The 23,946-nt window shown below is 40.1% G+C and overlaps 1 protein-coding gene across 6 annotated transcripts in view; it reads right to left on the reverse strand.

The window, feature by feature from the left end:
• Positions 1–23,946, reverse strand: part of LOC143041149 (uncharacterized) — a 75,550-nt gene that overhangs the window by 28,394 nt on the left and 23,210 nt on the right. For all 6 annotated transcript variants that reach the window (XM_076212951.1, XM_076212953.1, XM_076212954.1 and 3 more), the window contains exons 4-7: positions 21,773–21,922; positions 19,416–19,601; positions 17,768–18,083; positions 8,570–8,727 (exon numbers count right to left, since the gene is read on the reverse strand). In XM_076212951.1, coding sequence (XP_076069066.1) covers positions 8,570–8,727; positions 17,768–18,083; positions 19,416–19,601; positions 21,773–21,922 — 810 coding nt within the window. The remainder of the gene's footprint in view (positions 1–8,569; positions 8,728–17,767; positions 18,084–19,415; positions 19,602–21,772; positions 21,923–23,946) is intronic.

The following is a 23,946-nucleotide window of genomic DNA, read 5'->3' on the forward strand; positions in this document are numbered from 1 at the left end:
GAACACAAATACATACCTCATCTCTACATCAACAACACTCTAATACCACACACAAACACACCGAAAATTCTTGGTGTAACATACGATACATCCATGTCTTTCAAACAACACATCACAAACATAAAAAACAAATGCACACCTAGACTTAATGCACTTAAGTCAATCACTGGAACAACATTTGGACAAAACAAAGAAACTAATACAACAATATACAAGCAATGCATACGCTCAGTGATGAATTATGCGAGTCCTGCATGGGCTCCTAATCTCAGTGAGACACACCACAACACCCTTCAAATCATACAAAACAAAGCCCTAAAAACAATTACAGGCTGCACAAATACAACACCTACAGACCATTTACACCATGAAACAAAAGTCCTCAAAGTCAAGGACCACCTCGACATGAGAGGCACACAAACACTTGCTGCAGCCACCACAAACACATCACACCCGCTACACTACATAGCAGAACACCCACACACACCAAGAAACATTAAAACAACACCCAAAGACCTGTATCACACACAGATACTCTCTTCTCTTCCTCCACAACCACCAAATACCAGCCTCCGATAACATATTCATAATCATATCACTCACCGCTCCATTAACACACTGAAAGACAACACACTGCTGCATGCCAGACTCCCTGATATTCCCCCTTCTGAAGCCTCTCTCCCACGAAAGGACAAAGTCCACTTGGCCAGACTCCGGTGCGGCCACCACCCAGCACTTCTAAGCTACCAGAAGAGGCTGGATGACCGCATTGTAAACAGCTGCCCAGGATGTAACACTTCACCCCATACCATACAACACATAATGGAAGACTGCATTATACACAATCATGCACGCAAACAACACAACATACACTCTATATAGGATTTGTGGGAAAACCCAGTTTCGGCTGTGGCATTCCTTGGGGAGACGGGACTGTTCGGACAGACAGTCTAGGGAACGACAACAACAACAGCCTCCCTCCTCACCCATTGAAAATAATTTAATCTCTGGGTCATATCCTTTCATCCATTCACCTTTAGTATTCTCAGGAAAATATAGGTACCCTATAAACTTTACAAAATAAACTAGAGAGAATAATGATAGGATGCATCAAAACCATCCCCAATACAACACCTTCCATAGAAATCAATCCTTCCAATAAAACATCACATGAAAATGAAACACACATTTCTACACATGAGCTCTCAGCCTTACCCACCCATTATATTAAATCACACCAGCATAAACAAATGAACTGATGATTATAAAATTTATCATATATATATATTTGCCTAGTATCTTATCGGATGGGGAGCTACACTCTTGATGTACCGTCTCTGCATCTCGCAGTGTAGTTTGCTCTTAAATTCATGTATGATTTTTGCACACACTATTGTTTCATCCATTTTGTTCCATACCCACCACTGTGTGTGGAAAGCTGTTCTTTTTCAGGTCTCTTCTATAACTGTCCTTTTTGAGTTTGCTTTCATGTCCCTTTATATTTCTTTTATCACAATTTAGAAGTCTTCTCTATCAAGGACTTTCATGCCTCTCATGATTCTATAGATGGTCACCTCTTTCTCTTCTTTCTTACTGAGTCAGTAAATCCAGTTTTGAAAATCTCTCCTCATATGACAGTTTTGAAAGTGTTTGGGCCATATTTGAAGTTATTCATTGGATTCTTTCAATTATCCTTATATTCTCTTTAGTACTGGGTGACCATAGTGTTGCTGTGTACTCCAGTCTTGGCCTTGTTAGTGTGACTAATATTTTCCTCATCATTTCTTTGTCCAAGTATGTAAAACCCACCTTCATTGATCTTAGCAAGTTGTGGGTTTCTCCGACAATTTTGTTTATCTGTTTATCTGGGGTCATGTGATAATTACTCCCACGTGTTTTTCAGATCCCACTTTCTTTACTTCCTTTGTATTGATTTTGTATTGTCCTGATATTTTTGTTTTACTTTTTCCAAATTCCGTTATGCTACACTTCTTAATATTGTAAATACATACATACAAACATATATCAAAGGCTTTTTCCCCCTTACAAGGGAGGTAGCCAAAAAAAAAAAAAAAAAAAAAAAAAAAAAAAAAAAAAAAAAAAAAAAGAAAAAAAAAAGCATAAAAACCATTCCCACCCATTCCATCAATAATACACTCCACTCCCCTCCACCCTTCCTCTTATTTTGGCACCTCCTGGATGAGGGGTCATCCCTGCATCTTGTCCACCGCCCTGGGTCAGAGGCAGTGTCCCAAGACTGCTTCATTAAATCAGCGACCTGCCGCCCCCTCTGTCCCCTCATGCAGAAAAGGAGAAGATGGGGAGAAAATCCTTCGGGCTGTGTCAAATTTTTCTCACACATACCACCCATCCCCCAACCCATTCCACCTCATGCATCACAACATCATCCATACACAACCATTCTCCATTCACCCGTCTTCTGTCCTCTCCCGTCCTTCCTCAACAGACATTTCCCTCTTCCCCATAGCCCCTTTCACCCCATCCATCCACCTCATCCTAGGTCACCCCCTTATGTTCACTCCCTCCACATCTGCCTTCCATACTTCTTTTACTAGTCTTTCTTCACTCATTCTTTCCATGTGTCCAAACCATCCCAATACTCTTTCATCCACCCTATCTCCCAACTCCCTTACCACCCCTGTTCTCCTCCTCACCTCCTCATTTCTTACTCTATCTAGCCTAGTAACCCCAATCATACTTCTCAGACACCTCATCTCTCTTATGTTCCATGTTTCTGCCCATACAGTATTGGCACAATTACTCCTTCATACAATCTCCTCTTTGGATCCATTCCCAAATGTCTATCCCTCATTACACTTTTTAATCCACCAAGGCACTTACTTCTCTCAATCTACATTCTACATTCTACCTCCACCTTCACTCCTTCCTTTCCTGCCACATTCGCACCCAAGTATCTAAAACTATCCACTTCCTCCAGTTGCTCTCCCTTAAAGCTCACTTCCAGTCTGCTGCCACTTTCACCACTTGTACATCTCATCACCTTACATTTACCCACATTTATCTTCAACTTTCTTCTTTCACACACTCTCCCAAACTCTGTCACCAACTTCCTCAATCCCTCCTCTGATCCTGCCACAAATGCAGTGTCATCCTTAAACAACAGCTGGCTCATCTCCCATTTTTCTCCATTTTCTTTAAACATCTCCAATCCCTGACCCACCACCCTTGCATTTACCTCTCACACCACCCCATCCATGTATAAGTTGAACAGCCAGGGCGACATATCACATCCCTGATGAAGTCTCACCTTTACCTCGAACCACTTGCTCTCTCCATTTCTAATTCTGACACATGCTCTACTACTCTCATAAAAACTCCTGACAGCTCCTAGAAGCTTTCCTCCTATCCTGTATATCTGCAAAACCTCCCACAGTGCCTTCCTGTCTACCCTGTCATAAGCCTTTTCCAAATCCATAAAAGCCCAAAAAACATCCTTACCTTTTCCTTTAGCTTTCTCACATATCTGTCTTACCACAAAAATCTGATCTACGTAACCTCTACCTGTCCTTAATCCACACTGTTTCTTGCCAATTACTCCCTCTGTTCCTCTCCTAATCCTCTCAATCAAGATCCTCCCATAAGCCTTCCCAACTACACTTAACAAGTTAATCCCTCTGAAACTACTACACTCACACTTGTCCCCTTTTCCCTTGTAAGTGGAACTATACAGGCATTCCTCCAGTCCTCCAGCACTCTACCCTATCTCCAGCAAACATTAAATAACATCACCAGCCAGTCCACCATCACAGTACCTCCTTTTTTTTTTTAGACATTCTGCATGGCATCCATCCAGACCAGGTGCTTTACCTGCTCTCATCATTTCAACAACTGCCTTCACTTCATCATTTCAACAACTGCCTTCACTTCATCATTTCAACAACTGCCTTCGCTTCATCCTTCCTTATTTCTCCTCCATTTTCCTCAATCATCACAGTCATTCTCTTAGCACTTCCTACTGAAACTACCTTTGCTTATCCTCCTTCACATTTAGCAACTCCCTAAAATACTCTGCCCATCTTCCTCTTACTGCCTTCTCTTCCATTATCATCTCTCCATCTGCACCTTTTACCTTTCCTACTTGATTTGCCTCCTTCCTCAATTTCTTTCCAAAACATCTTTTTATTACTTTCAAAAGTTTCTGTCATACTCTTATCCCATTATACATCTGCTCTCCTCTTTGCCTCCTTTACCTTGTGCTTTACTTCTCTTCTCTTTTCTTTGTACCTCTCATATGACTCCCTCGTCCTATTTTGTAACCAATCTGTGAAAGCTCGCTTCTTCTCTTCTAAAACCTTTGTTTCCTCATCCCACCATTCACTACCCTTCCTTCTATTTCCTCCCGTCCTTCTTGTTCCACACACCGTCTTTACACACTTTGTGACTCCCTCCTTGAACCATCCCCATTCCTCCTCCACTCCTAATTCTACTCTATCCTTCACTACCTCCCACTCCTCTCTCAGCTTCTTCTTATTTAAAGAGTTCACTCTAAGCATCTCCCTACCTTTTGTCCTTTTCCTCTTTCTCCATCTATCCTCCACTCTCAACTTACCTTCCATCAATAAATGACCTGATATTCCCCCACTCTCTCCCCTTAGAACATGTACATCCTTAACTCTTCCTATCATACTTCTATCTACCACTACATAGTCCATTAACGCTCTATCTACCATCCTTCCATCCACCACCCTCTCCCATGTGTACTTATGCTTGACTTTCTTCCAAAACACTGTATTTGCTATCATCAACTCTCTTTCTGGACACATCTCCACCATCAATTCTCCACTACGATTCTTTCCTGGAACTCCACATTTCCCAACCACTTCATCAATTGGTTCATTTCCTGCCCTAGCATTAAGGTCTACTACTACATTGACGTTCCTCCGTAATCGCCTCTATGCACTCATTTAAATCTATCCAAAAGGCCTCCCTTTCTTCTACACTCTTCTCACTACCAGGCCCATATGCACTTACAAAGACCCACATCTCCTTTCCCAGTTTCACCTTCATCCACATTATTCTTGAAGAAACCTCCTTCCACTCCACTACACATTCACCTACCTCTTCACTTACTAGTATAGCCACACATTCTCTCCCTTGCCCTCTCTTCACTCCTGAGAACCTCCCAACTACACTCACATTTGCCCTTCCCTCTCATCTTAGATTTACTCAGAGCCAACACATCCATCTTTCTGCTCACAAACATACTACCTATCTCTTCCCTTTTACTCTCATCTGTACCACATCCATGCACATTATAAGACCCAAACCTTAGGATGCTGGTTGGAAAACTCCTAGACCCTCTTATGTCTTTATTTTTTTAGGAATGTCCCCTGTGGGGCTACTGGAAGAAGGATACCTGGTCCCAATCCCTGTCCCGTTTTCCTCACCTCTTACGATCTAAGTGGGAATACTTGGTGGCAGCATTCTTTTCCCCCCACCACAGGGTAGGCAAAACAAGGAAATGAAATTCAGAGAAATGGTACAGGACAGCAACAAGGGGTTGGGGGACAGCATAATGGAGGGACAGTAGCAGTATAATAAAAGTTTCATCATTTCTCTGTGAGCAGAGTCCTCCTCTATCACAGACAAAATGATGTGTGGCTCTGGTCCATAGGGGCACCCCATATAGACCCTAAAGTTTCAACTGCATGCTACTTTGCCATAGCAATATGCAGCCAACACCCCAGACAGGGAATAAATACACATGTGTATATATATATATATATATGTGTGTTATCCCTTACAAGCACAATTGCAAAAATATAAGAAAGTTATTAAAAACAAATGGATTAAACACTTGGAAGAGAACAACATACTAAACCCCCAACCAATTTGGATTTAGAAGTGGAAGATCATGTACTACAAACTTAATATGCTTTTATTCAAGATTAATAGAAATAATACAAGAGATGGTTGGGCAGACTGTGCCTTCTTGGACTTACAAAAGGCTTTTGACAAAGTACCACATGAAAAGCTACTAAGAAAAATTGAAACAATAGGTGGAATACAAGAAAAGTTATTGGAATGAATGAAAGATTTCTTGAATGGAAGAAAAATGAGGTTGGTCCTTAGAGAAAAGAACTCAAATTGGGTAGATATGATAAGCGGAGTCCCCCTAGGCTCTGTATTGGCTCCAATAATGTTTGCTGTTTATATAAATGACATGGATGAAGGCATGGAATGTTATACAAACTTCTTTGCAGAGGATGCAAAACTACTGAAGAGAGTAAGTACAGAAGATTGCAAATCTTTTCAAGAAGACCTGGACAAAGTCTGGAAATGGAGGAAAAAGAATGAAGTGAATTTCAATATTAAGAAATGTAGTATAATGGAATTTGGAAAAGGCAAAAATGAAATATCAGGTCAATATAAAATTGGTACAAAGGAAGTTACAAAAGTAAACTCAGAAAGGGACCGAGGAGTCATTATCTCAAACGACATGATACCAGACAAACATGTTAACAAAATAGTTGGAGAAACTTATAACTTAATAAGATCAATGAAAGTGGCCTTTGACTACATGGATGAGGAAATGGTAAAGAAGATACTAGTTACACTGGTAAGACCAAAATTGGAATACGCAGTGTCTCTATGGACACCTAGTAAAAAAAAAAAAAAAGTGACAGCAACTATAAAACTGCAGCTTAACATTCTTCTGTAAGTACTACTAGTACAAATTTTCCTTTACATATCCAAATGATGTATGGTTTTCATACATTACTGTGCTGCAAAGTGTCCCTAAATACAATTATGCTGTCACTATCCCAGAGAGTATTAAAGGTGGAAATAAAAATTATATTACTAGGTAACAAAATGTAAAACACTGATCAATCTATTCTTGAATAGCAATAATAATGGGTTGTTTGAATTTCGTGGATTGGAATCCTGCAGGCCCACAGTGGCTAGCAACAGTCCTCTGGCCTTCCCACAGATCTCTCTGGTAAAAACCTTTGGACTGCTCTGTGTTGCATTGATTTGAGTCCAATTCTATGTCACAGGCTGAAAGTAGTGGGAGGAAAGGAGCAGTTGCCTGTGGTGAGCTCTCCATATGTGAGATGGAGGAGCAAATACAGTTAACGTGACAGAGACATCTTGGGCCTGGTCCAGAGACTAAGGGCCAGTCTCTCAGGGCTGCACCTCCAAATGGGTCTTGAAAATGAGCTGCAGGGAGATAATTCTCTTTGCTATCCATCTTGCAGGACCACCACTTGAAGGTAAATGTCACTGGTCCCTTGAACCCATACAGAGTCAACAGCATAAATTTAATGCTCCACCATTCAACTAACTTGAGTGTCACCTGCATTAATTCAATGCCAAAATAGTTACCATAGCAGCTGCTTCCTGAGTATGAGCAAAAAATATCTGAAGTACATGAATATATAACTGATAAATCATAAACATACTGATAACTCACCATTTTTATATACAAGTGCTAAATTGTAAATAATGTGAACCATTGAAAATAATATATTACAAATATTTCCATTAAAAAGTGGAGCAAGATCAAAATATTTTGCAAAATGGTGTATTGCATTTGAAAATGATGAAATGCAAGAGAAACTAACCTCAGGTAGTGGTACATTGCCAAAAACATATTCATTCTTGAAAATCTTCACATGACTATTGACCCATCTTACCAGGGTCAATAGAGTCACAGATGCATATACTGTATATTCAACTGTGAGTACTTTTTTCATGCTCTAGCTTTGTTATCTTCAGGCAAATTATACAAAAAATGAAAATTTTTAAACTAACCAATGCCAGCATGTATTTGTATCTGCATTGGCTGAGAATGTATGGTTTAATTTTGAATCAAGGGAGGATTAACCAAGTTATGGTACAGATCTCCTGGACTACCCATAGAATATCTGCATCAGCACATCATCAAACTAACAATATGAACATTTCCGAGCAGTCCCGTCTCCCCAAGGAATGCCACTGCCGAAACTGGGTTTTCCCACAAATCCTTTATAGAGTGTATGTTGTGTTGTTTGCGTGCATGATTGTGTATAATGCAGTCTTCCATTATGTGTTGTATGGTATGGGGTGAAGTGTTACATCCTGGACGGGACTGCTCGGACAGACAGTCTAGGGAACGACAACAACAACAACAACAACAACAACAACTAACAATATGAAAGATGACAACCCCACTTTACCTGACCAGCTCTTCATTAGATTAAAAAATTATGAAGAATAAAACCGTGTTTTAGCTGCCTCAAATGTATGGGCAGCTATAGAGTAATCAAAGCTCATGCAAGATTCATTCTCATGCTGTATGCAACTCCCATGGCTACATCACATTTTGTGTTATTTATCATAATAGCAGACCAGACAAGCCTGTGAAGCACCAGTGCAGCTGGTTTATGCATCATCCAAGCAGAAACAGAACATGCATGCCATTTTCAGCAACTGCATTATTCATAGACACACCTATCACAGTATCTACATTTAGTTTATGAATTGTGCAACAGATCTGTGGGCGTTTTCTCATGCTATTGTGCCTCAACAAGGCTTCCACTGATACCTGCAGAAGGGCTGTGCTGTCCTCCTTATCTGCTGCCTGAGTGCGGTGACTTAATGCTTCCATGAGTTGTTGATGCTGTTGCTGCCACTTCTCCACCTCTCGCTTGCCATTCTCTATGGCAGCAATCAACTCTGAGTGATTTAAGCCTTCATAGTTATCTGTAACACAGATACAATAATCAAGTGCAGTTAATGAAGACCCAAATTTCAGAATTTAGCTGGTTGTGCACATATATATGTGGAGGTAAGGCATAGATTGGAGGTGGAAAGGGAGCTATCAGATAGGATAGATCAAAGAGTACCGAGGTGGTTTGATCCTGTGGAAAGAAAGATCAAAGGAAGACAAGTAAAAAGGTTGTGGAAAGCAGAAGCATATGGATTGCACTTGAAAGAAAAAAAAATGAGAAAGATGGATCAAGTAAAGGGGATTTTGATTGCTCATGGTATGTCTGTTGTGCAGGGAAAAAACTGCAAAAACACACAAGTGCATGGAGGGAGATTGTGACTGAATAAAAGTTTTTTTTTTTTTTTTCTTTTTTTTTCAAACTATCATACTACATTTCTTGATGTTGAAGTTCACTTCCCACTTTTGGCTCCATTCCCAGACTTTGTCCAGGTCTCTCTGTAGTGATTCAGTCTTTTTCTGTACTTTCTTTAGTAGTTTTGCGTCATCTGCAAAGAAGTTCATATAACATTCTACACCTTCATCCATGTCATTTATATATAGATAGCAAACATTACTGGAACTTGCGGGACTCCACATATCATTTCTTCCCAGGTCGAGTTTTTATCTCTAAGTACCACCTACATTTTTCTCCCATGCAAGAAATCTTCATCCATTTCAATATTTTTCCTTGTAGTCCTCCTGTTGTTTCGAGTTTTGTTAATAGCTTTTTGTGTACTTTATCAAATGTCTTTTGTAAATCCAGGAAAGCACAATCTGCCCATCCATCCCTTTCTTGCATTATATCTATTAACCTTGAATAAAAACAAAGTTTATAGCAAATAATCTTCCTTGTCTAAAACCAATTTTTTTTATTCAGTATATTGTTTTTTCCAAATGTTTAGTCCATCTATTTTTGATCATTTTTTCACATACTTTAGCTACTGTGCTTGTCAGGGACACTGGTCTATAGTTTGTTGGGTCTTCTTTGTCTCCCCCTTTATATAATGGCACAATATTGGCATTTTTCCAGTCTTACAGTACCTTTCCTTCTTTGAGTGAGCAATCTATTATCTTACATATTTTGTCTGTCAGTTCATCTATACATTCTTTTAGTATCCAATTTGCAATTCCATCTGGTCCATATGATTTCCTGACATCAAGGTTTATTATTTAGACCCTTATTTCTTTCTGTCACAATTTCCATGAGGGAGGGATCTTTCTCACTTTCCTTCATTCCACTTGTATTTACCTAGTTGTAATATACGGGAAGGGAGCTATGCTCGTGGTGACCTGTCTTTGTATCTCTCCGCATCAAGTTTTAACTTAAAATCTTGTATAGTGTTTGCACATACTGTTTTGTTGTCTAATTCGTTCCATGTATTTATTGCTCTGTGTGGGAAGCTGTTCCTTTTCAATTTTTTTCTATAACTGTCCTTTTTCAGTTTTAAAAGGATAAATGAACATAAAAATTATGTAAAAGCCCATAGGACATCTAACTCCATAGTAATGCATGTGGATAAACATGGTCATCTTCCAGACTGGAACAACACAACCGTATTAAATAAAGGATCATCCAAGAAACTAAGGAAGACAATTGAGGCAGCATATATCAACACTAATAACAACATTTACCATAGAGAAGGCTTTATATGTTTAGCAAAAGCCACAAGCTTATTAATAATAAAAGAATATGCAAATAAAATAACAAGCTCTCCGAAGCGTCCCATGAGATGACCCGTCCATGTATAAAATATCCGGTTACGTTTGAGTTGTTAGCTTTGTGATCAAGACCCTGAGGGTCGAAACGTTAAAGCGTGAAATTCTCCCATTACTCCTCGTCTACTTCTTTCACCTTCAGTCTTATATATACTTATATATACATATATATTTCAGTGGCTTTTATGACTATTTTTCAGCTACCTCCCTTGTAAGGGGGAAGAGGCCTTTGGTATATGTATGTACAGGGTGTTTGGGATAAATTCGATAATATTTTATCTTCTGCCATTTCAGAACCATTTGAAGAATTTAATAGCAGTAAAGTGCAAAGAATAGCTGATTCTGTGTACTATTGGTGGGTGTGAGAGCTAGAGAACATGGAAAACTGGAAAGCATCGGAATATTGGAAGAGAGTGACCTGGATCATGATGATTTATACCGGATTAAAAGTTAAAAAATTTGGAAATCTTTGCTGCAGCTCAGTGCTCCTTGAATACCATGAGATGTGAACTGGATTGCAATGGAGATGTGGAAGCAGTGGCTAGCAGGATCACAGCAGTCGTCCTGACTCTGTCCACACAACGAAATCGAGAAGCTACAAAAAATGGTGCAGCAAGATCCAGGCAAGGCAATGTGGACCATATTTCTCAGGCATTTAATTTCAAACACATTTAAATTCTTCCTCTCTTATGCTCCATGTTTCTGCCCAATACAGTGCTGTTGGTTCAATCATCCTTTTGTTAATTTGTGTTGTCCTACATTGGTTGGAGGAGCTGGAGATAAACTATTCATGGGTTCTGGTCTTTGTGTTGCTGCCGTGACTGGTGCTTTCCATCAACAGAGGTAATGAAGAAAATGGTGGTGTTTGCCAACATTTTATAACTTATTCTAATATCTTCTGTGAATGGAACTTCCTCTCTTTGTTGTCCCTAAACACGATGGTTCCTTCCACCCAGTAGTAAGACTTCAGATAGTTAAACTTAAATATCAAATCGACATCCCATCCCTCTCTTACAAAACATTCCACTCCATCGGTGAAAACTATATAGTGTTCACTACTTTGGACCTTATGTTGGGATATTTCCAGATCCCCCTTTGCTCCAGAATCTAGGTCATTATCCTTTCAAATGACTAGCCATGGGTATCATTTCAGCTCCTTCAGTGTTCACATGACTTATGCACACAGTACTTGCAGGTCTAATAGGTCATTCAATGTTCATGTACCTCAATTATGTGATCATTGCTTCCAAATCCATTAGCAAACACTTAAACACTCTACACACTGTCTTCCCACTACTTGAAAAAGCTGGTCTCAAACTAAACCTTCAGAAATACTCCTTCCTTCAGAAATACGCTACTTAGGGCATGTCCTCAACTCACAAAGAATTTTAATCTCACAGGACAAGGTCAAGACAGTCATAGATTTTCCATGCCCTACTTCTGTAGAAAACATACATTCATTCCTTTGTCTATCAGGTTTTTACAGACGTTACATTCAAGGTTGTCCTAGTATAGCAGCACCATTAACTTCACTACTTAAGAAGGACACACCCTTCATTTGGACACCTGACCAAGAGAAAGCTTTAACCACGGCACCTGTCCTTGCCTTCCCAAGCCACAAGCTTCCTCTCACAATTTACACTGATACGTCCTACACAGGACTTGGCACAGTCCTCTTGCAACAAGGCACAAAACTCAGAGCAACTGCCTATGCTAGCCACACACTCAACATGAACAAAATTACTCAGCCACATAGAAACTTTAGCTGTTATATACACACTCAAACATTTCAAAGAGATCATTCTTGGTTATGATATATACATATACACAGACCATCCACCAGTCTTACACCTCTTCAAAGGGAAGAATCTTTCAGGAAAACTTGCCCGCTGGTTCCTTAGTATACAAGAGCTCATGCCCACTTTTCAATTTGTTGAAGGAAAAGTGAGCCTAGTTGTAGACACACTCAGTCACCATATTGCGATCATCATTCAAAACCCAATTTCAGTAACTCTTACACATGCACATGTTGCCACAGTGCAGAGATCAGACCCTCTTTGGAAATGTGTCATATACTTCCTCGAATCTGCAGATACAACTGGCATAGAAAATTTTCCTCCCAATCTTGACAATTACACATTAGTTGATGACATTCTGTATCACAAAACAACACTAACGAGCAAACATGAACCCAGCCAATCAGTGTTTCAACTTGTAGTCATTACGGAGCTCATTCTAGATGTTTTACAACTTCTACATGATTCACCCATTGCTGCACACCCTGGCAAAGGAGAAATGCTTTACACAAGTCAGATTGCACTACTTCTGGTTAATTATGAGGAAGGACATACATGACCACATTGATGCTTGTCACTCTTGTGCAACTCACAAAGATCATATCAGCACCCACGCTCCAATTCTAAGTTACCCTACCCCTTCTAAACCATTCGACACAGTCGCTCTTGATCTTCTTAAGTTACCACTTACACATAGCAGAAACTAATAGCTTTGTCTGTGCCGACCATTTTTCACAAGTCTATATTCTTTCCCCCCTAATAGACAAGACAATACATGTAGCAAAGACCCTTACTGACAAACTCGTATGCCCTTTCACTGCATCCAAAACTCTGATTTCTGACAACAGAACTGAATTCAACGAGATTCTTTTGCACATTAGTAATTACTTACAAATGAAAAAATGCAACACTACTGCTTATCACCCTAGTTCAAATAGCTTAGTTGAATGCCAGAATAGATTCTCAGTGTTCTTAGATACTTTGCTTCTGATCCTCACCCTTCTTGGGATGAACATGTTCCCATGATTCAAGCTTGCATAAATAGTTCCATTAACAGGTCAATATTGGAATCACCTCATTTTGTCCTCTTTTATCTTGGACAAAATGTTCCCATATGACCTTTCAGAATTACCTCCCATTTACAATTTTAATGATATCAAGGTCAAAGTAACAAATTTCAATAATCTTTTCATAAGAATCCATAATACTCTTCATCTAAGGATGAAATTGTCTATTTGCATAACGAATCATCCAGAGCTTTGAACTTGGAGACATTATTTACGCCCTTAACCACACCCCACCTCAAAGCTCTCCCATAAATTCTTTGGACCCTATCACATCATTGGACAAGAGTCAAAGAACAAAATCAAAGCACTCAAGTTGCAAGATCTTACAGAGACAGTCTTCCACACAAACTCACACTAATCCTGCAATACAGGACCATCACTAATCCTCTCCACCAAAACCTCCTACCCACTACAATTTTTTAAATCAAGCAAAAACTTCATAAGTACATTTTGCTTAGGTGAACAGAAATAATATCTACTTCCGCATGCTCATACAATTAAGTCAAATTCATTTTAATAATGGGTATTTTCTGCTACCATCATTATGTGTATGTATCTTCATGCCAAGGTTCTGCATAGGCCTTGTATTACTTCTTGTCTTCCTTGAGCATTAACCTCACTGTGGACAGTGAGTGGTAGCTGAGCCGAGCATCTATTGCAAGATGATTGAGAGGAAGAGTCATCCCTGTAGATGTCTAGCATGTGCACGCCTGCATGTGTAGTGACAGTGAACTCAGACATCATCAGACAACTCTCAGGGGACACATTAATGTGCACGAATTTTCCTCCCAAGGAACACCACCATTGTCTACAGATCTAAACACTGACCAGTGGAGCCAAGCGTTTCACGCGATGCCCAACACCTGTGAGAATAATAGATACTTCTCCTTTCACCATTGCTAATTTTTCCTCATCAACTTGTGTCAACATTTCTTTCCTCATCACATTTTTTTTTTTTTTTTGTACATCTCTATCCTTTGTAAATTCTTATGTAGATATATTCCATGCATGGATACTGAGAGTCCAGATGCAGTCCATACATTGTACATAGTAAAGAAAATAATGTATTATGGCAGCAACAGCCTACTTGTACCCGTGTAAATTAAAATTTGGCAACTTCCTGAGTTTCCCTCGGAGGTTGCTCCATGAATTGTAGACAGAAAAGACTGAAACATTAAAGCAATGACAACCTTTCCAAGTTAATCTCACCAAACCAGTAAATGTAATTCATTCAACTACAAATCTACACCAAGTGCACACGTCCAAATCCTGATACTCACACAAACACTCTCCCAAGCTCAGCTCTCTCTCGTACCAAAACACGTATCAGCTGACACAAGACCCACAAAACTGCTTAAACTTTAAAAGAAGTATGCAGATACACATACATTTGTAACAGTATTCTGAATAAAATAATCAAAAACAATTAAGTAAAAAATAATGTTAAATTTACCTGATGCATGGCGATGTTGTTTGCTGGGCCTAGTGTAGGATGATATTACATCATAGAATTTAATGGCTGCATATCATTTGGAGACAAATAGTCAGCAGACAAAAATATGTTGTATAGGGACTTGTTTCAGGAACTTATCAAGACTGCCTTGAATTCTTTTGCTCATTCTCTCTTCAAGGATAAGGTTATAAAAAGCAAAAACTTCATGACAAGTTCCCATAACCTTTGAAAAGCACTGAGCATTTGGATCTATCTCTTCAAATAAGGTGAGACACTTATCCATTTGCAAATGCCTCTTGCATTTTCTTGATGGTAAAGTGACAAGGCTCAGGGTCTAGTTCTTGTTCTTCTTTATTTTGTTGCTCATGAAGTTCCATGAACTCTTTGCTCCTCAGGGATTCCTTAACTTTCTTAAATAGTTCTACGTAATCTTCCTTGTTTAAATCTATCTACAGCTCACTACTCAACATCACCAAGGATTTGTTGTTGGTAGCCTCACCAAAGCCCTTGAAGTCCTGCACAAATTGTGGGCACAGCTGATATCAAATGCCATTCATAGCCATGCTCTGAATCTCATTCCATTTAGCGGATATGTTCATTACTGCTTTGTAGATGTCATATCCTTTCCAGAAGTCATGGACTATGATAGACTAATTCAGGTCAGTTTGGAAAAAGTACATACATACATATACCCAGGCTTTTTCCTCCTTACATGGGAGGTAGCCAAAAAAGGAAAAGGCATAAAATCATTCCCACCCATTCCACCCCTGAATACACTCCACACCCCTCCACCCTCACCTCTTATCTTAGGACCTCCTGGATGGGTCATCCCTGCACCTTGTCCACTGCCCTGGGTCAGAAGCAGTGTCGCAAGACACAGCACATTCACAGCAAGGCCGCTTCATTAAATCGGCGACCACTACTCTCTGTCCCCCCATGCATAAAAGGAGAAGACAGGGAGAAATCCCTGTCTTCTCCTTTGGAAAAAGTAAAAATAGAATATCAAGAAATTATCAAATTGGTGAAGAAGTCAAAAAAGTGAACTTGGAAAGAGACCTTGGAGTAATAATCAGCAAAGATATGACACCAGACAAACATATCAATAAAATAGTTGGAGAAACCTTCAACCTATTAAGGTCAATGAAAGTGGCATTTGACTACTTGGATGAGAAAATGATAAAAAAAATATTAGTTACACTAATAAGATAAAAACTGGAGTGCACAGCAACACTATGGACATCCAGTACAAAAAAAAATATAAAGAAATTAGAAATACAAAGAGCAACGACAAAGCTGGCACCAACTCTCTCTAAATTAACATACGAACAAGGATTGTCCAAACTGGAACTACCAACTCTGGAACAAAGAAGAGAAAGAGGAGATCTGCCAAATATTTATACAATCATGAAAGGAATGGAAATCCTAGATGGGGATGATTTATTAAAATGGGACAGTGGAAAAACAAGAGGACATGAAAAGAAACTCAAAAAGGATAACTATAGAAGAAATCTGAAAAAAAAAAGCTTCCCACATAGTGGTGGATACCTGGAATATATCAGATAGGGAAACAGTGTGTGCAAACACTATTCAAGATTTTAAGAAAAAACTTGATGCTGAAAGATACAAAGACAGGTCACCACAAACATAGCTCCCTTCCCATATAATACAACTAGGTAAACTAGCTAAATACATATAGAAAAGGAAGACTAATGTACAACAAAACGGATTTTGAAAAACTGAGAATTTTTTCTCCAAAATTCTCACTGGGAAAAATTTTTAAATGAAGAAACAAAGATGGAAGAGAAATGGAGCAAGACACAGCACATCTACACCAAGGCTGCTTCATTTAATCGGTGACCCACCTCTGTGTCCCTTCATGGTAACTCTGAAGAGCTGCATATGAGTTTTGGTAAAAGTTCATAGAAACACTGGTTTTGTCATGTTTAGTCATTCACCAGGTGGCTAGATGTGGTGTAACTCCTTTACTACAATTCTGTATAGGTTTTCATTTTTCTTAATATAATAATCAGTATACAAAATCTACATTCAGCTACATACATACATACATGCATATACCAGGCTTTTTCCCCCTTACAAGGGAGGTAGCCAAAAAGGGAAAGGCATAAAATCACTTCCACCCATTCCATCCCTGAATACACTCCACACCCCTCCACCCTCCCTCCCATCTGAGCTACATGAAAGATTAAACTTAATTCTAAGCAAAATGTTCATGTCTCACTACATACTCGTAAGGCTCTAGTTACCAGAAATGGCTGCTCTGTTTTTGGTGTCTGCATTAAGAATATTTTGTCAAAAGTTTGTAAAGCCTGCTGCTCAGCATATTTGCCATAAACAAAAGTTTCTGTTAAAACCATGTGAAATTAAGAATTATTGCCTACTTTTTTGTTGATGTTAGAAATTACATCACTGAACTGTGCAACAGCTAGAACTGCCAATAAAAGCAAAAACAATGTTTAAGTGAAAATTCATTCACTAAATTTTATATTCAATCTGACATATCCACTTACAATATTCTTTGATTTTACCTCTCAAGTGTGATTTTTTTAGTATTTGAAAAGGTTCCCCCAATACTTAAAAGATAGTAAATAATATGTTTCCATCAATTTTAGTAGCCATGTGAGGAATTTTTGTGTCGAAGATTGGCCGATTTTGGCATATGTGCAAAGGTTGCCCATCCCTGCCAAGTACAATCACTCTGTCCCACTTGGTTGCTTTTTATTAAACACATGGGAAACTTACTGCAGAATTCTTTTCTCCCCCATATACCTAATATGGTGGAAAATTAAATGAATTTCTACCTATTTCATGGCAAAAAATATGGTCATACAGTTTAAGCCCACTGTTTTTGTCAATTTTTTATTAAATGTAGGACCCATGGCTCTTCTTGAAAGTTCTCAAGACATCACAATCTGCATGTACAAAAGTTTTTGTCTACATGGAAGTTAAACTTCACTTATTACCAAACCCCCTAGCAGCTTACCTTTGATTTCATCTGTAATGCCAAGAACCCTATCTAGGTCTTCTGCTAGCTTCTTCTTGTCTTTCATGATAGATGCAACTTCTTGATTCAACTGGATGTTTTCTGCCTCTATTTTGATCATGGTTTGCTGTAGATGTTTCATTTGTGCTTCAGTCTCTGCCTCATTAAGCATTCTGTGATCATGACCACTTTCTCTTACACCTGCTCCATTCTGCAAATCACTCTGGTGATCAGTTGCAGGTGGTGTAGTGTGTGCCATTTGGTGTTGGTGCTGCTGCAGCTGTACAATATTAAGTTGGTTGCGAAGTCGTACCACCTGCACAAATAAAATCTTGGTAAATCCCAAATATTTTTTATTAATCATCATCCATATTCTTAAACAACACTAGATATCAGAAAAAAATACTGCATTCATAAAGTTGATATGGTGCAAGTTTCAGGTATGTAACTCGATAAGAAATAATGGCAATTACTGCTGCCTTGACAATGAAAATTTAAGAAATCATTAGGTGTTGAGAGATGTTGCCTTGGGAATATGGTGGTTGGTATATAAATATTTGTGATGTAACTTGTCTTCTTTGTACGTGTTTGCATTGTGATTATTCCAACTATGGTGTCTGTTGGTATTTCAGTGTCTTGTTTTGTTGAAGGTTATGCTGTTGTGCATTAGTTATCAACCCCCGTGTTGAGTGCTGTCTCCCCTGACTGTTGTGTATTAATTAAATGTAGGTAGTGTGGCAGTGGGCAGGGGACAGGGCTGACCCTTCATCTACAAGGAGCTAAAATAAAAGGGAAACAAATGAATGACAGATGGGAGTGGGATGGGTGGGGGTGCAGTAGGTAGTGGGCAGGAGAAATGGGAGGGGCGGAGGTGAATGCATGCCTTGGCTGGCTATCTTCCTTGTAAGGGGGATGAAGCCTCTTGGTATACAGACAGATAGAATAGGTAGTGTGGATTGTGGTGATAGTTTAGTTTCCTGAAATAGTGCCATGTGTATGATGTGTTTATGTAGGAGTTGCAGCAGCTCCTTGTGTTGGCTCATGATACCAATGATGTTTACTGGTAGTATATTTACTATCTTTGTACCCAAGTGCTTTAGGGTATGCACTAGTGTGTGGTGACTGCAGCTCCAATTTTTTTTTTTTTTTATGTACTGGTTTGTGTTGGCAAATGTGGTGTATGCGAGGTAGATCCAAGAGTAGCATGTGTTGCATTTTATGGGTATGTGTATTCTTTTTCTATGTAAAACATATGTATGGGCCTGGATTGATTTTTTGTCTCCAGCTGGAAAGAGGTGTGGGAAGAAAGACACCAGAGTACTAATCTTCTTATGTGATAAAACTGAAATAAAAGAAAGGAAGACAGGTTTGTATGAAGTGACAGATCAGAACAAGTTTCTGGGCTTGATCTGGAGACCAAGTAATGGTCTCATTATTTTTGTAGTCAGAAGGCATCTGGGTTATCTCCATCAGTACTTTGTCCTTTCCCGTTCAATAGTGCTGCCTCTTGCAGGTACACCTGATAACACCTCTTATACTTCAGTCATAGACATAAGACTACTTCATTATTACATGCATAGCTGTGTAACCATTCGAAATTGTACTTAGAAGCTCTCAATATCTACTACAAATACAGTCACTGCCTTGCCTCTTGATAGTAAGTTTCAGTTTGAATTTTCATTTCTCTCAAGGCTGTTGCTTTGGTAGATGAATGAAGCTTTGATAACTGTGTTTCCTTATCCCGCAGTGCTCCTTCCAGACGTGAAACTCTAAGCTGTAGACTAGACACCACTGCTGCTCCCTTGTCCGTCAGCTTTCTCCGTGCCATATCATTCTGCAAGTTTTATATGACCTTGTCCAAAGCAATGTTAGTTTTCAACATGCACCAACTGGGTTAACTGAAGTACACCAATTAAGTACCAACAAAGAAAAAACACTAAATCAACTAATGATGTACAGTAGAATACATCATGCATCACAAACCATTACTGTATTCACTGTATTCATTACTAACTGAACATAATGCACACCACCACACTGGTCCCTCAAACTGCATCAACAGTCTCTTCTAAAAACTCCAATACTCTATGAAATAAAACAATGCAAACATTTAGGTATACATATCTAAGCTGCTGAGTTTCAATCCAGGTCTTCACTGTTCACATGATCAAACTCAACCCACCACTCACACACACATAAAACTGGATATTGAAAGATATATATGCGGGTCACTGTGAGCAAAGCTCTTCCTGTAACATATAACTACGGGAAAAAAAAAAAAAAAAAAAAAACACTCATGGAATTTTAGGTCTATAAGGTTCACCATGCATACATACATATACCAAGGCTTTTCCCCCCTTATTAGGGAGGTAGCCAAAAAAGGAAAAGGCATAAAATCATTCCCACCCATTCCATCCCCGAAAACACTCCACACCCCTCCACCCTCCCTTCCATCTTAGCACCTACTAGATGATGGACCATCCCTGCACCCTGTCCACTGCCCTGGGTCACAAGCAGTGTCGCAAGACACAGCACATCCACAGCAAGGCCGCTTCATTAAATCGGCGACCCCCCTCTCCATTCCCCCATATAAAGGAGAGGATGGGGAGAAATCCCTTCCGGCTGCATCAAAATTTTGCTCACACACACTACCTCACCCTCCATCCCCCCATCCATTCCACTTCATGCATCACAGCATCTTCCATATACAACCATTCTCCATTCACCCGTCTTCTGTCCTCTCCTGTCCTTCCTCAACAGACATTCCCCTCTTCCCCAAAGCCCCTTTCACCCCATCCATCCATCTCATCCTAGGACGTCCCCTCATGTTCACTCCCTCCACATCTGCCTTCCATACCTCCTTTACTAGTCTTTCTTCACTCATTCTTTCCATGTGTCCAAACCATCCTAATACTCTTTCATCAACCCTATCTCCTAACTCCCTTTCCACCCCTGTTCTCCTCCTCACCTCCTCATTTCTCACTCTATCTAGCCTAGTAACCCCCATCATACTTCTCAGACACCTCATCTCAAACACATTCAAGCTCCTTCTCTCTTCCTCTCTTATGTTCCATGTTTCTGCTCCATACAGTGCTGTTGGCACTATCACTCCTTCATACAGTCTCCTCTTAGCATCCATTCCCAATTGTCTATTTCTCATTACATTTTTAAATCTCCTAAGGCATTTACTTGCTTCTCTCAATCTACATTCTACCTCCACCTCCACTCCGCCCTTTCTTGCCATATTCAAACCCAGGTATCTAAAGCTATCCACTTCTTCCAGTCTCTCTCCATTAATATTCACTTCCAGTCTGCTGCCACTTTCTCCCCTTGTACACCTCATCACCTTACTTTTACTCACATTTACCTTCAACTTCCTTCTTTCGCACACCTTCCCAAACTCTGTCACTAACTTCCTTAATCCCTCCTCTGATCCTGCTACAAACGCAGTGTCGTTAGCAAACAACAACTGGCTTATCTCCCATTTTTCTCCATTTTCTTTAATCATCTCCAATCCCCAGCCCATTACCCTTGTGTTTACCTCTTGCACCACCCCATCCATGTATAAACTGAACAGCCAAGGTGACATAATGCATCCCTGGAAAAGTCCCACCTTTACCTTAAACCGCTCACTCTCTCCATTTCTAATTCTACCACAGGCTCAACAATTCTCGTAAAAACTCGACTGCTATTAACAGCTTTCCTCCTATCCTATATATCTGCCATACTTCCCACTGGAACTGATATCTAATTAAAAATATCAGTACTGTAAATCCCACCTACTTGGCACACAAATATAACTAACTTAACTGTATGATGTACATGTCATCTGTGTACATATACAAGTTCATCAAGTGTATAAAAATATCTACCTTCCACACGCACAATCCAATGTCTAGCTTAACCACAATGCAAGCAAGCACCTGTGCAGTTAATAGCCCACATCCAATCCTTGAACCATCCAGCCCACAACCACAAATCCTAAGCCAATTGTAGTAGTCAAACCTTTGTTGGGTCCATTAATTGATCAATCTGTCGGTCTCGTTTCAACAAATCTTCCTCCAGTCTCCGATTCCTTGTTTTAAGTGATGAATGTTCTTCACGAATTTCCCCGAGGGTCTTTCGCAATTCTTGGATCTCCTCATACTGTTCCTCCTGTAGCAATAAAAACAGAAAAAGGTAAGGAGCATCTGCCAAGAAGCAGCAGCAACCAAGCTGGTGCCCAGCCTGTAGATAAACCATATGAGAAAAGATTAAAAGTACTGGGTCTACCAAATTTGAAAGATCAAAGAGAAAGAGATAATATGGTTAGTAATCAGGTCACTAACGGGGATAGATTACAATGACAGAAGAGATTTCCAAATTAAAGACGGGAGAGATTTAAGAGGTCATGGAAGACCACATGTCAAAGATGTGAAGAATACAATTTTTCATATACATACATATACCAACGGCTCCCCCTTGTTAGGGAGGTAGCCAAAGTCAAAGGCATAAATCCACTCCCATCTACTTTATCCCAACATACTCCACTCACACTCCCCATCCCTCCCTCCCTTTTATCTTTGCTCCTCCTGGACAATGGGTCATCCCTGCATCTCACCCATTGCTCTGGGTCAGAAGAAATGCAGCAAGAGACAGCACATCCATAGCAAGGCCACTTCATTTAATCATCAAACCCTCCTCTCTGTTCCCTCATACAGAAAAAGAAGACAAGGAGAAATCCCTTTGGGCTGTATCGAAATATCATTCACACATACTCCCTACCCTCCTCACTACCTTCCAGGCATCACAGCATCATCCATACACCATTTACTCACCCCTATCTTGTCTTCTCTCTTCCTTCCACAACAGACATTTCCCTCTTTCCCAATGCCCCTTTCACCCCATCCATCTCATTCTTGGTCACCCATCATGTTCGCTCCCTCCATCTCTGCCTTTCACACCTCTTTTATTAATCTTTAATCACAAATTCTTACCATGTGTCAAAACAATCCCAATAATCTTTCATCAACCCTATCTCCCAACTCCCTTTCCAGGTCCTGGAGCTGCAACGTCTACGTCGTGGGACCACCCCCCAACCCCAAGAGTTGGGGGCCAATCAGCAGCAACCACCCCTGGCCATCAGCTCTACGCAGATGGCACCGATCCCCAAGGAGGAGCTACGCCTACCTGGGGGAGTACCACAATCCTTTTTTTTCCAACACACAATGTTACGTTTTTTCTGCACTGAGGGGTCATTTTCCGGCGATCACCCCTCTTCTTCTACTTTTAGCCGGAGATGTAGAGAGCAATCCTGGGCCCACCACAAAATACACATGCCCAACATGCTCTAAACCCATTACTTCGAGCAGACAGACAAAGGGCTCAGTTCAGTGCAATATGTGCAAAAACTGGGCCCACCTCACTTGTACAACACTTGCTGACACAAACCAATACACAAACACTTGGACATGTTCTACCTGCCCTCCAGTAACCCCAATCCCACCTCCCCAACCACAGCCAACACCCTTACCCACTCCCAATTTCCCTTTGCCCTTACCCCCGATTAGTACTCCCCTTCCTTTGTCCCCGATCTCTCCTTTCCCCCCTCTGACCCAGATCCTACACCTTCCCCACCACCACCCCAACCTCAACCCCAAACGGCAACATACAACACATACAAAACACACAACATCAACATATTACAACAAAACATTGACGGTATTAACACTAAAAAACATGAACTCAAACACTTTCTTAAACAACACAACATACACATTGCGATTTTACAAGAAACAAAACTAAGACACTCACACAAAACACCATCATTTCATAATTACACCACCATCAGACAAGACCGGACTGACGGCAATGGCGGTGGACTCATCACCCTGATCCACCATTCCATCTGTTTTGTGGACACAAGTGCCACAACCAAAATTCTCCTCCCTACCACAGATAACACAACAGAAACCCAATCCATTCGTATCCGCACAGGCAACAACTCAACACTAACAATAGTTAACATGTACATTCCCCCCCAATCATCCCCCACAGTTCCAAACACCATCAGACCTCAACTCAGCCAACTAACCTCAATCCCCAACCTGATCATGGGTGGTGACTTCAACGCCAAGTCGTCTGCCTGGTTTGTCGACAACCCTGACACAGACAGAGGGCTTGATATACAGACTCAATTC

The sequence above is a fragment of the Oratosquilla oratoria genome, chromosome 30 (assembly GCF_046742065.1).
Source record: "Oratosquilla oratoria isolate Oo_2021 chromosome 30, ASM4674206v1, whole genome shotgun sequence".
Taxonomy (NCBI): domain Eukaryota; kingdom Metazoa; phylum Arthropoda; class Malacostraca; order Stomatopoda; family Squillidae; genus Oratosquilla; species Oratosquilla oratoria.